This window comes from Euprymna scolopes, chromosome 25, assembly GCF_053919585.1.
Source record: "Euprymna scolopes isolate OS-2025 chromosome 25, ASM5391958v1, whole genome shotgun sequence".
NCBI classification, from domain to species: domain Eukaryota; kingdom Metazoa; phylum Mollusca; class Cephalopoda; order Sepiida; family Sepiolidae; genus Euprymna; species Euprymna scolopes.
This window is the reverse complement of record NC_136506.1, coordinates 1,775,780-1,787,500: the sequence shown is the minus strand read 5'-3', so window position 1 is coordinate 1,787,500 and position 11,721 is coordinate 1,775,780. Positions and strand designations below refer to the sequence as shown.

At 34.6% G+C, this 11,721-nt stretch overlaps 1 protein-coding gene across 2 annotated transcripts in view; it reads left to right on the top strand.

The window, feature by feature from the left end:
• The window catches only part of LOC145247277 (cilia and flagella-associated protein 47-like), a 215,467-nt gene that overhangs the window by 116,761 nt on the left and 86,985 nt on the right, over positions 1-11,721 (top strand). For both annotated transcript variants that reach the window (XM_080108883.1, XM_080108882.1), the window contains exons 34-36: positions 3,389-3,523; positions 7,709-7,972; positions 10,530-10,737. In XM_080108883.1, coding sequence (XP_079965009.1) covers positions 3,389-3,523; positions 7,709-7,972; positions 10,530-10,737 — 607 coding nt within the window. The remainder of the gene's footprint in view (positions 1-3,388; positions 3,524-7,708; positions 7,973-10,529; positions 10,738-11,721) is intronic.

Genomic DNA, 11,721 nt, shown 5'->3' with positions numbered 1-11,721 from the left:
CACTTATCTTCTCCCGACCATGTGATGCATTTCTTCCACCTATTTTCTTTTTTCACACACTTCCTAATTTGCATATGCATGTTTTTAAGCTACTGCTGCTAATCTCTTTGCAAGTCAACCATCCTTCGCTGCTGCTACGATTCTCCCACGCGCTCATATGCACTATCATCTATAAACATGATAAATAAATATTTTGTAATGTAATAAATTTGAAACATTAAACTTTTAACAAAATGAACAGATTTTGCATGAAATAATATGAAAAAGGTTGATATGCTGTAAAACAATAATATGCTGTAAGAAGATCTAACCCCTGCAACAGACTCGCAATACAATTAATTCTCATTTTTTAACTTTGTTTTTGATTTTTTTAAATTCCATTTTCACCCTAAACAAGGCAAGTGCCACTTTGATGTAAGGGACTACTATCAAGGACATAAGTTGCAGGGATACTATGTAGGGAGTTGAGCAGCAAGATGGTTGTTCACATTACACTTGAACTTCTGCATGTCAGTACAGTTACAGAAGCAGGAACTCAGAAAAGAATTCCAAAGTCTAGCAGTTCTGAGGAAGAAACTATTAGAGTAGAAGGCTTTCTTACATCTAAGGATCTCTACTGTGTAGGGGTGGGACTTTGCTGCTTGTCAAGTTTGTTGGGGTTTTTACATTGAAGCGGTACGATGGCTTGTAGTTCGTCGGAGCATCCAACATTAAAACACTTGTAAAACAGGCAGAAGGATGCAACATTTCGTCTGTGGGACAGAGGTTGAAGCTTAGATGACAGTTATTAACAAAAGATTAAAATAGCTGACTTGTTTACAGAAAAGTCGAAATGCATTGCATAACTATAATTATGCAAGCTTATTGCACAACTGCACTCATAAATGCAGCATCATCTTTCGGTTCTATTTATTATGGCGTTTGTAAGCCACCATAATTTATTTAAACCGTGACATGGCATAATTATGCATATGTGATTACTCCTTTCTAATTAACAGAATAGCAAACTGGATTGTGAATCTTTAACAACAGTAAATGAATTTAGGGTTTGATTTAAGTTATGATCTAAAATGGTTTCTATTAGAAACAATTATTTTTTCTAATGCTTAAAATTTTAACTTAGTTTGTCCTGTAATTTTGTAGAAGTCTCTATAATCATAATATTTTTTTTAGTTGTGTGGAGCACAGATTAGATGGATATATTTTTGTTATTTATTTTTTTTCATGGCAAATCAAACCTTTTTGGATTATTTATGTCGAATCCAGTAATTTGTGAAAATTTTTTTTATGTTTCAATTTCTTATATCTTCGAATATTAATTTATAGTATTTGGCTTGGTCGATTTGTGGAGGATTATGTTGTTTTTGATTTTGGCTTTGCACAAGAGGTTTGAGTTTTACAAAAAGAAAAGAAAAGAAAGCAATAACATCAATTTTTGGTGCATTTAAAGTCAGAAATCCACAATATTCAGATAGGGAAGGAAGAGAGAAAGAAAAATAGAGGCGGGGCACGATTTTTCTTTTTGTTTTAGGTTTTGCAGAATAGAATTAAGTTTTGCAAAGAAATAAAAAAAAAAAACAATTAATGTACGGTGTATTTGCATCAGGATGCCGATTTCTTTAGACAGCCTGATCTAACACAGAATAGAACGTCAAACATCAATCATTTTTATAGAAATAAGATTTTTAATGATTTTGTTTTTAATTTTAGATTAATGAATATTTTTTCCATTAATAATCAATTGTCAAATTTTTAAAAATAATAATTTAATATTACGTTGATGCGAGAAATACAGACGCATCATGTGGGTTCTCCTGTAGCAGATATCTCCCTGATTCTACTTTTGCTTTTTCTCACTCATATGCCCCTATTCTGAATTCGTAGCTGAAGGTCGACAATAGTGGGCTTTTTGTTTTCTACCAAAATTGTCATAAACAATATTTGTTTTTTTTTTTAATGTTTTACATATTTCAAACTGATAAAAATTATTGCAGAAAAAATAATTTAATTAAAAATCATTTTGCTTATTTCGAATTATTTAATCAAGTAAAAATGACATTTTTTTTTTACTTGATTACTAAATTGAAAAAAACCCTTTTTTCATAGTATTTTCAAGTTAGATTCAGTTTTCACAATATTTTGTTCATTAAATTGTTAAATAATTTGCTAGAATTAATAAATTAATATAAGAACATTTACTTTTGTTTGAATTTATTTATTTTTATTGTGCAATAATATATGTCAGTTTGAAATATGTTAAATTAAAAAAAAAACAAAAAAAATATTGTTAATGACCGTTTCGGTAAAAAAAAAAAAAGTCCACTGATATCAGCCCGTTGCTAGGAATTCGGAATAAAAGCATGTGAGAGAGAAAGAGCGAAAGAAAAATCAGGGATACATCTGCTACAGGAGAACCATTTTGTGAAATTTTCTCATACTATTATTGAAAACAATGATAAATATTTAACCAGTTTGTTCTACAGGGTGGAATGATAAACTTGTCGCTCTAGAAAAGACGATATGATTCCATTTCTGTTTGATGAAAACCAGTTTAATTTTTTGTTGAAGACCATCTACTAGTTGGCCAGTTATGTACAAATCCCAGGAGCGATAGGAGCCTTCTATCATTCCTGAAAGTGACACAGTGTTAATTAACCAAGATTATAGATGCGCCGCTATACAACTCATGCTCTCTACAGATTCAAGTTATGACAACAGGGCCATTGCCAGCACCGTCAAAATGCAAATCCGGATGGTTCAACGCATGAGTGCATGCCCACGGTTATGAAAACAAAGTTTCCGGCCATGGTTATGATCTTTGGTTTGATTTCAAACGAGGGCATCATCATGCCACCTCACATCTTCAAAGTCAACACCAAAGTGTACCTCGACATGCTGAAGAACAGACCCTGAGTGTGGCAGCAGGACTCGGCTCTGGCCCATGTCCAAAGATACTCAGGCTTGGCTTCAGAAGGAGTGCTACGATTTTGTACTTTTCTCTCACTGGCTCCCCTCCTCCCCCGACCTGATCCCGCTGGACTATTTCTTTTGGCCATATGTTAAGAACATAACCAACATAACCTCCCACAACACCAAAGCCGGCCTGATCGACGCCATCCACCAAGTATTCACCAAGCTCCTGCCAGTGCTTGTGGAAAAGGCATGCTGTCAGTTCAGGACCCGTATTGAAGCAGTGATTGAGGCTGAAGGCAGCTACATTTGATAGATGTCAGCTCTACTACATAATCAAGTTCCATGAATTGATTTTTTCAATAAAAGTTTTTAAATAAAGCGGTAGTGTTGTTTTCTTTAGGGCGACAATTTTATCGTTCCACTCTGTGTTCGTTTGCAAATGATTGAATTCTATTTGATTTTTTATTTTCTTCAGGCGATGGACATCACTGAGGCAAACCCGATTTGCATGCTACTCTTCTGTACTTATCTCTTCCAAATCTTGCCTCAATATATTCCGAAAAACACTCTGGAATTCGTTGGAAATTTATCGCAAACAATCACAAAAAAGGTGAATACATTTACCATCAGTAAACCACTTCTGTAACATAGTTATGGGCGAAAAGCTGAAACCTATTTAAATTATGGTGTCTACCTTAAGATATCAAAGTACTTATAGGTTGTTTTGCAACTAAAAAAAATATTGCAAAGTTTAATCGTGTTAAAAATGTATAACACTTCCGAGAGCAGTGTTTTCTAACCTTTTTGTGTAATCCTTCAAATAAAAGTTATGTCTGAAGGAACCCCTACATAAGAAAATATTTTACAATCTTATTTACGAATCTCATCTATAACGCAAAAAATATTTTTCTTTTTATAAAAAAATTGTCTTTACAAAATTCATTGAAAATTTTGTAAAAAAACAACAAAAAAAGATAATATATTATTCTTCCGACAAAGGAGGGATTGAATCTTGTAATTCACTCCCATTTATTCGTTAATTGTTTCGCACTTTTCTCAATAACCATGCCTTGGATTGTTTTGAAATTTTGCACAAACATTAGTTATGGTGAATGTAAAATTTTGCCAGCCTGAATTTTCCGGATAACTCTGGTTATCCTCCATAAAGGCATTATAGGGGTAAAATTATCCCCAAATCGTCTGTCCTTTAATTTGTTCACACTGTTCTCAATAGTCACGTCTTGGATTTTTTTGAAATTTTGCACAAACGTAAGTCCTGGTGGGGGGGGACCCCACATGCTCGCCTTGTTTTTCAGACAACTACTTCAAACAGCACAATGACGTTGATACATCGGTTCTCGCCAGATAACCAAAGTTAAGCAACGATGAGCCTAGCTATTATCAGATAGTGGCCATTTGGGAAGTTTAGGTGTTGTATGTACTGCATCGAGTCATAGAAATTTCCAGATTGATGTCTGAGGGCGCGTTTAACTCACTGGGGGAGATGCACCTCCGAATCAAGATGGAAAGCAACGGGAAACTATTGACTATACTTGTCTTTCTGAGATTTCGATGGCTCTACAATTTGTAAAGCCGTCGTCGGCAATGCTGTTAAAACGGCAGGGCTGCTGCTGCTGACTTCAAACACAATAATTCTGTTTTTTTTCCAGTTTGCTTACAATTCCTTACGTCTATGAAAAAATAGGTTTAAAAAAAATGAAAAATGCACATGTGCAAAGGCATGATAATCTCTATCTTTTTATCAGAAACCTATTTAAATTCTGATGTCTACCTTTAGATATCAAACATTTCTTTCCATGATAAGTCTATTGCCGTATCCAGGCTGGAGCTGCTAAGAGTATCTAACTTGCCGTGACAAAGTTCAAAACCGGCTTCGAAACCTAGTAGGTGATGCCTTTTTTCTTCCCTGCTAACTCTTTCATACAGAAAAGACGTTGCAAGCCTGTCTCTGCTCTATCGTTATTTTCATGGTAAGTGCTCGGCTGATCTTTAATCTATAGTCCCCCCTTATCAAATCTTCACAAAAAAAATATTGGTCTAACTTCAAGGACCATCAACAGTTCCCCACATTCCTTATCTGTGCTTAAGTTTAAATGCAAATTCCATGAACAAAGCTTCTTTATTAAAACTGCTCGCTAGCTGACTACAATATGGCCATCTTCAAGTCCAATGTAAACACGTTCTTGTTGAGCCGCCTCCTGCATAATACATTTCTACCCCATTTCCACCAATAACTATTAATACAATGTTCAATGACTACGGTCCACTCATTAAGCCTTATCCTTGAGTGGCTTTCGGGCTTGATAAGTAATGACCCCTGTGTAAAAAAAATGCATTTTTGATGTAAACACATACACACAAACATTTTTCGGGGTAAAAAACTTTATAAGGTAAATAGTAAATTTTCAAACTAAAGCAATCTTGCAAAGTTCAATCCCTTAAAAAGGTATAATACTCCCTAGAGCAGTGTTTTTCAATACTTTTTTTATGTTCGTATAATCCTTTTAATAGAAGTGATGTCTATATAAGAAAATATTTTACAGTCTTCTTTATTTATATTTCCTTCATAATGCAAGAAATGTTTTTCTTTTTATAACCCGGTTTTCTCAAATTCATTGATGATTTCGAAAAAAAAAAAATTCTAACAACTAGCATAGTTAAAAAAAAAACAAATAACGTATTTTCCTAACAACTGTAATAGTAAATAATTATTTTCTAACAATTATTTTAGTTCTAAAAACAAATAATATATTTTTCTAAGAACTATTATAGGAAAAGAAAATATGTATTTTTCTAAGAATTATCATAGCTCAAAAATATATCTTTTTCTATCAAGTATCAATGTTCAAAAAATAATATATTTTTCTAAAATTATCAAAGTAAAAATAATATATTCTTTCTAACAACTATCTATTCAAGAAAATAATATTTTTTCTAATAATTATCCAAACCTATGAAGAAAAAATTGTATGCATGTATATATATATATATATATATATATATATATATATATATATATATATATATATTACTTGAGTTCTTTTTCTATAATTGAAATCGAAATCGAAACCAAAGCTTATGAAGAATTCTTGGTAAAATTATTTATTACAAGAAATGGAAGGTCATAACAATTAAACAACAGTCACTCGGAAGAATAAAGATGTAAGCATGACACAAAAAATAACATACGCTATCGTATTGATATGTAGATGAGGAAGAATCTATGCAGATCAATAAACGATTACTATACATTTAAACGTTGGTTGAGCCATGTAGACATTTCTAAATCTCTCTTTTTCTTTCTAATAAAAATTTATATGAGATTAGGGTTAAAGCTTCCATGTCTTTTAGCATAATATAAACATATGGATCAAATTTAGTAAAATATTTCACCTGATAGTTTCCAAAAATTCCTTCTTATTTCCAAATTTTACCATAAGTTCTGAACTCATAATTTGTCATCATAAAATACTCTATGCTGTTTATGAAAAATGTATTTAGGAACAAGTTTCAAATATATCTTGTATTAAGAAAAAAAGAAAATTGATTGATAGACATGTTTTTAAAAATCTGTCTTTTATATATTTCAGTTTCGTAGAAGAAATGTATTTTTAAAATCATTTCTCTCTGATAGATTAATAAGAGTAGTGGTTGATGGGAAAGAACCAGAAGCTCACATTATTAATGCTGGATCCTTTCAGGGATCCATCCTAGGCCCAACTCTCTTCCTGGTGTATATCAATGATTTCCCAAATGACATCCTAAGATAATTCATAGAGATTTATGCTGACGACTACCATTTATGGCAACACTTCAGACTCGTAAATGACCAAGTCTTCTCTGATTCTCTCTCTCCTCTGATCTTGAGCACGTGATGCAATGGGGAAAAGGTGGCTGGTTACTTTTGATGCATCTAAAACCAAGCTTCTATCTTTACTTCATCAACGCTCTGGTCCTCATCTTGCATCAATTGAAATAAATGGCTATCCTTTTAGGGAGGCTCCATCTTTTGACAAGTTTCTGGGTCTGATCTTTACTCCCCATCTGAAATGGAACACGTACATCAAATCCCTTGTCAAGGTTGCTGGAAAAATGGTGGAATCATTCTACCGCTCCAGTAAATATCTCACTGCTGATGCAATTCCCTACCTCTATAAGAGCTAAGTACGTCTTAGGATGGAATACTGTTACCATATCTGAGCAGGAGCTGCTCGAAGCAGCTTATCCTGCCTTTACAGAGTTCAAAATAGACTTCGTAGCCTAGTAGGGGATGCTATTTTCTCTTCTCTGCAACCTCTTTCTGACAGAAGAAGTATTGCAAGCCGGTCTCTGCTTTATCGTGTTTTCATTGCAAGTGCTCGTCTGAGCTCCAATCTATAGTCCCCACTAGCAAAACTTTCACGAAAAACACTCATCTAGCTGAAACTACTATCAATAATTTCCCCTGCTCTTTACTGTGCCTAAACCTAAACGTAGATTCCATGAGCAAAGCTTCTTTCTTAGAACTGTACGCCTGTTGTACTCTATTCCGTTTCCCTGTCTTCCAGTAGACTACAATATGATCGTCTTCAAGTCCAACATGAACAAGTTTTTGCTGAGTCGTCCCCTTAAGTAATCCAATTTACCAAATTTTCACTACGAACAATTACTACGATATTTTTCTATTGACTACTGTATCCTCATTAACCTTTATTCCCGAGTGACGCCAGACCTTGATATGTGGTGACTCTTTGTAAAAAAAAAAAAAAAAAAAGAATTGTTTCTTCTTTTTCAGGTAAAATTGACCAATCCAAGTGGAAAAGCTATCCATTATATAGCTGCCATCGTTGGGGGTGATGCAGAAAATTTCAGTCTTCCGGAAGGAAACAGCGTCACGATTCAACCGAACCGTTCCGTGCATCTTCCAATTGTCTTTTACAATAAATTCCTTCGCTCAAACTATACGACGTTGATTCTTGCTGGAAGACATTTTGGGACAGGCGTTGGTGAGAACATGAGTTTTTCATTGAAGACCGAAACAGCAAATCTTATTCCACAGGTTTGATGATTTTTACTGTTTATAAACCTACTTGTAACGATCCAACGTTATTTGCATTAAAGGTGTGTGGATGTTATTAATGATTTCTATTAGGTTGAGAAGAAAGTACGTGTGGAATTTTTTATTTAAATTTCAAGTCATGTATTTTCAAATATTTTTCGTTATAATACCTTTACTTTATACATCACTTTAAAGAGCGTTATTCGTTGTATCTAATCGTTCAAATTATAATCGTCTTGAAACAATTATGTCTTCTTTTCAGAATGTTGAATGCAAGATGGAAAAAAAAGCAAATTCGTACAATTTTCTTATTTCAATTCAACCTAAAAACCGAAAAGCTGCTTAAATAGCTCGTGATATCAACGACGCGTTTGGCCCAGGAACCACTATTGAACGTACAACACAATGGTGGTTTAAGAAATTTCGTGGCGACAATGAGAGTCTTGAAGATAATGAGTGTAGTGGTCGGACATCAGATGTTGACAACGATCAATTAAGAGCTTTAGTCGAAACCAATTCATTCACAAGTGTTCACCAACTTGCTTCTGAATTGGACATAAAACAACGATTTTCAACCACTTGAGAAAGATTGGAAAGGCAAAAAAAACTTCATAAATGGGTGCTTCACGAATTGAACGACAACCAAAAGAAACGTCGATATGAAGTGTCATCTTCCCTTTTATTCAACAAGAACGATCCGTTTCTTGACTGGTTTGTGACTTGCGATGTAAAGTATTTTTTTATGACAACTAGCGACACGCAGCTAAGTGGTTAGACGTCAACGAAGCTCCACAACATTTCCCGAAGCCAGAGTTGCACCAAAATAAGGTTATATTGACTGCTTGGTGGTCTGCGATTAGTCTCAGTTTTTTGAATGCAGACAAAACCATTATGACGGAGAAGTACTATCAACAAATGGATGAAATGCATCAGAAACTTCGACAACACCTAGCATTAGTCAACAAAAAAGGCCCAATTCTCCCCCATGACAATGCCCGACTGCACATTGCTAAACTGACCCTGCAAAAGTTGAATTCAATTGGGCTATGAAACTCTGCCTCATCGACTATACTCTCCAGACCTCTTATCTCCCGACTACCACTTTTTCAAGCATCTCAACAACTTGCTGTGTGAAAAATGCTTCAAAAACGTAAGCGATATCTAAAATGTCTTCAACGACTTCATCGCCACCAGAATGAAAGATTTTTTCGTTACCGGCATAAATACACTTGTTTTGTTTGGTAAAAGTGTGTTGACTCTGATGGTACTTATTTCGATCAATAAATTTTTATTTGAGCTGAGATATGTTCATCTGAATTTAAAAGTTAAAAACTGCTATCAATAATTTCCCCCACTCTTTATCTGTGCCTAAACCCAAAACATAGATTCCATGAACGAAGCTTCTTTCTTAGAACTGCACACCCGTGGAACTGTCTTCCGTTTTTCTGCTTTCCAGCTGACTATAATATGGTCGTCTGCAAGTCCAATGTAAACAAGTTCTTGATGAGCCGTTCCCCTTAAGCAATCTAATTTACCAAATTTACTCTTCTAACGATTACTATGATATTGTCCTTTTGACCACTGTGCACTCTTTAACTCTTATCCTCGAGTGGCCTCTGGGCCTTGATAAGTGGTGAGTCCTTTGTAAAAAAAAGAAAGAAAAAGATCACCAAAGTTAAGCTACGATAAACCTGGCCAGTACCAGATGAGTGACCATTTGGGACTTCCAGGTGCTGTATGTGCTCTCTGCTTATCTCGGCATTGTTTCAGATCATCCTGGACTTTTCCTTGTCACTGGACTCAAGCAGTGCTAATTACAGGAGAAATGGGATTGGGGATTGCTCAATCCTTACCACATAATTACACGTGCAGCTGCCGCTGCAGGATGTATACTTTGTCTTTCAAGACTGAATGGAGGCGCCGAGCTTGACACAATCTTTAAAAGTGTTTTCTAAACCTACTTATTCTTATTCTTAACATAAGAAATCTGTCATGTGAACCATTCGCGCATGCGCATTCGTGATACGATTGACAAACAGATAAAAATCTGATCGCCCTCACACACAAATATTTCAATTTTGACCCCTTTGCAACCTTCTCTCTAGATGAAAACCAATTAAAAATTTTCCATGTCTGAATACTCTATATACCAAATTTCACATCTGTCGATCAAAAATTCGTTGAGTATATAGGTTGAGAAGTGTCCTCACACACACATTCTCACTTTTATGGATATATAGATTATTGGCGGTGTCTCGTTAGGCGGATATGTAAAGTTTAGTTTTCTCTCTGCTCGAAAACGTGATGTAATACTTTATTGTCTCTCTGTTTTGTCTTCGGCGTTTGACCTTTGCCCCCTGCCTCAACTTTACGTCACTCATGTTTCATTCAACCCTGGTAATGATTCTGTTTTACAGATATGGGTTATTATGCAATTAGTGTGACCCATATCAAAGTTCAAACTATCTAAGGTAATGAGATCCCAAATAAATAACATCATTAAACATCTGTCAATCTTTGATATTTCTTTTCTTTTCTTTTTCTTTGGAATTTGAAGAATGTCCAGACGGCTGAAACACATTGCTACGAGTTGCTTTCAATTCCATTGGAAGTTGTGAATCCGTTCGGAACAAGTGGCGAGTTCGCCCTAAGTTTTATAGAAGGAATTCCCTCCCAAAATAACAAGAAGAAAAACCTGTCAAGAAAAGCGAGTAGACACTCGATAAAAAGATTAGGAAAAGACGTGAATTCCGATCCAAGTTCCGGTCAGTTTTTACTTTTTATATTTTATTTTTATTTGAATCAATTTTAACAATTTCAAATTGTTGCAGCATTAGCATTAGGACCAGCCTTCACATATCAGACTAAAGTCTATAAGCGGTTTTGACTTAATGACTTTGGTCTTTTCTGTACTCCAAGATAGGAGAGCAGACAGACATTTTTCAAGATGGTAAACGGCATAAAAGCGATATAATAGCTAATGGGGATTTTCCAAAGCAGTGTTCCTATTTTATTAAACTTAATCTTTATCTTTCTCCCATTGTGGAAAGATTTGACACAAGGATGGAAAACTTTGTGGTAATACCTAATAGGGCGCCATCTATAAATTAAATAGAAACTACTGTTTAAAGATTTTTTTACAACATATACAACTACAAAAGAAATTGCTCATCATCATCATCATCATCATCGTCGTCGTCGTCATCGTCGTCGTCGTCGTCGTCGTCTTCGTCGTCATCATCATCATCAGTTTAACGTTCGTTTTACAAGCTAGCATATGTTGGACGGCATTAAGAAAATGACTTCCAAATTAAGTTATCTCTGTCAAGTATTTATATACCCCTCTTTTTCTCGCATCTCTTTTGATCATTTCCTCATATGCTTTCCTTTCCTTTCTCTGTGAACTGAAATGTTTTTTTCGGCTGTTGTACATGCCATATTACATATCTATCATATAATTCTCTCTCTATGCAATGCATATCCTCAACCTTCGATTGTCAGGTTTCACTTCAATACATCATCACACGTTGTATGCATGACCGATAGACTCTTCCTTTGTTGAAAGTATTCATCCTCTAAAAAATAACCATATATTATTTCGGCGTAAAATGATCCAACAAAGGTTGATGTGCCATAAAATCTTCAACCGCTTAAATATGTATTACTTACAAAATAGTTTAATTGGCAATTGCACAACACAACTAATCACTTTGAGACTAATTTTTTTTCAACTTTAAACTTTTTATTAA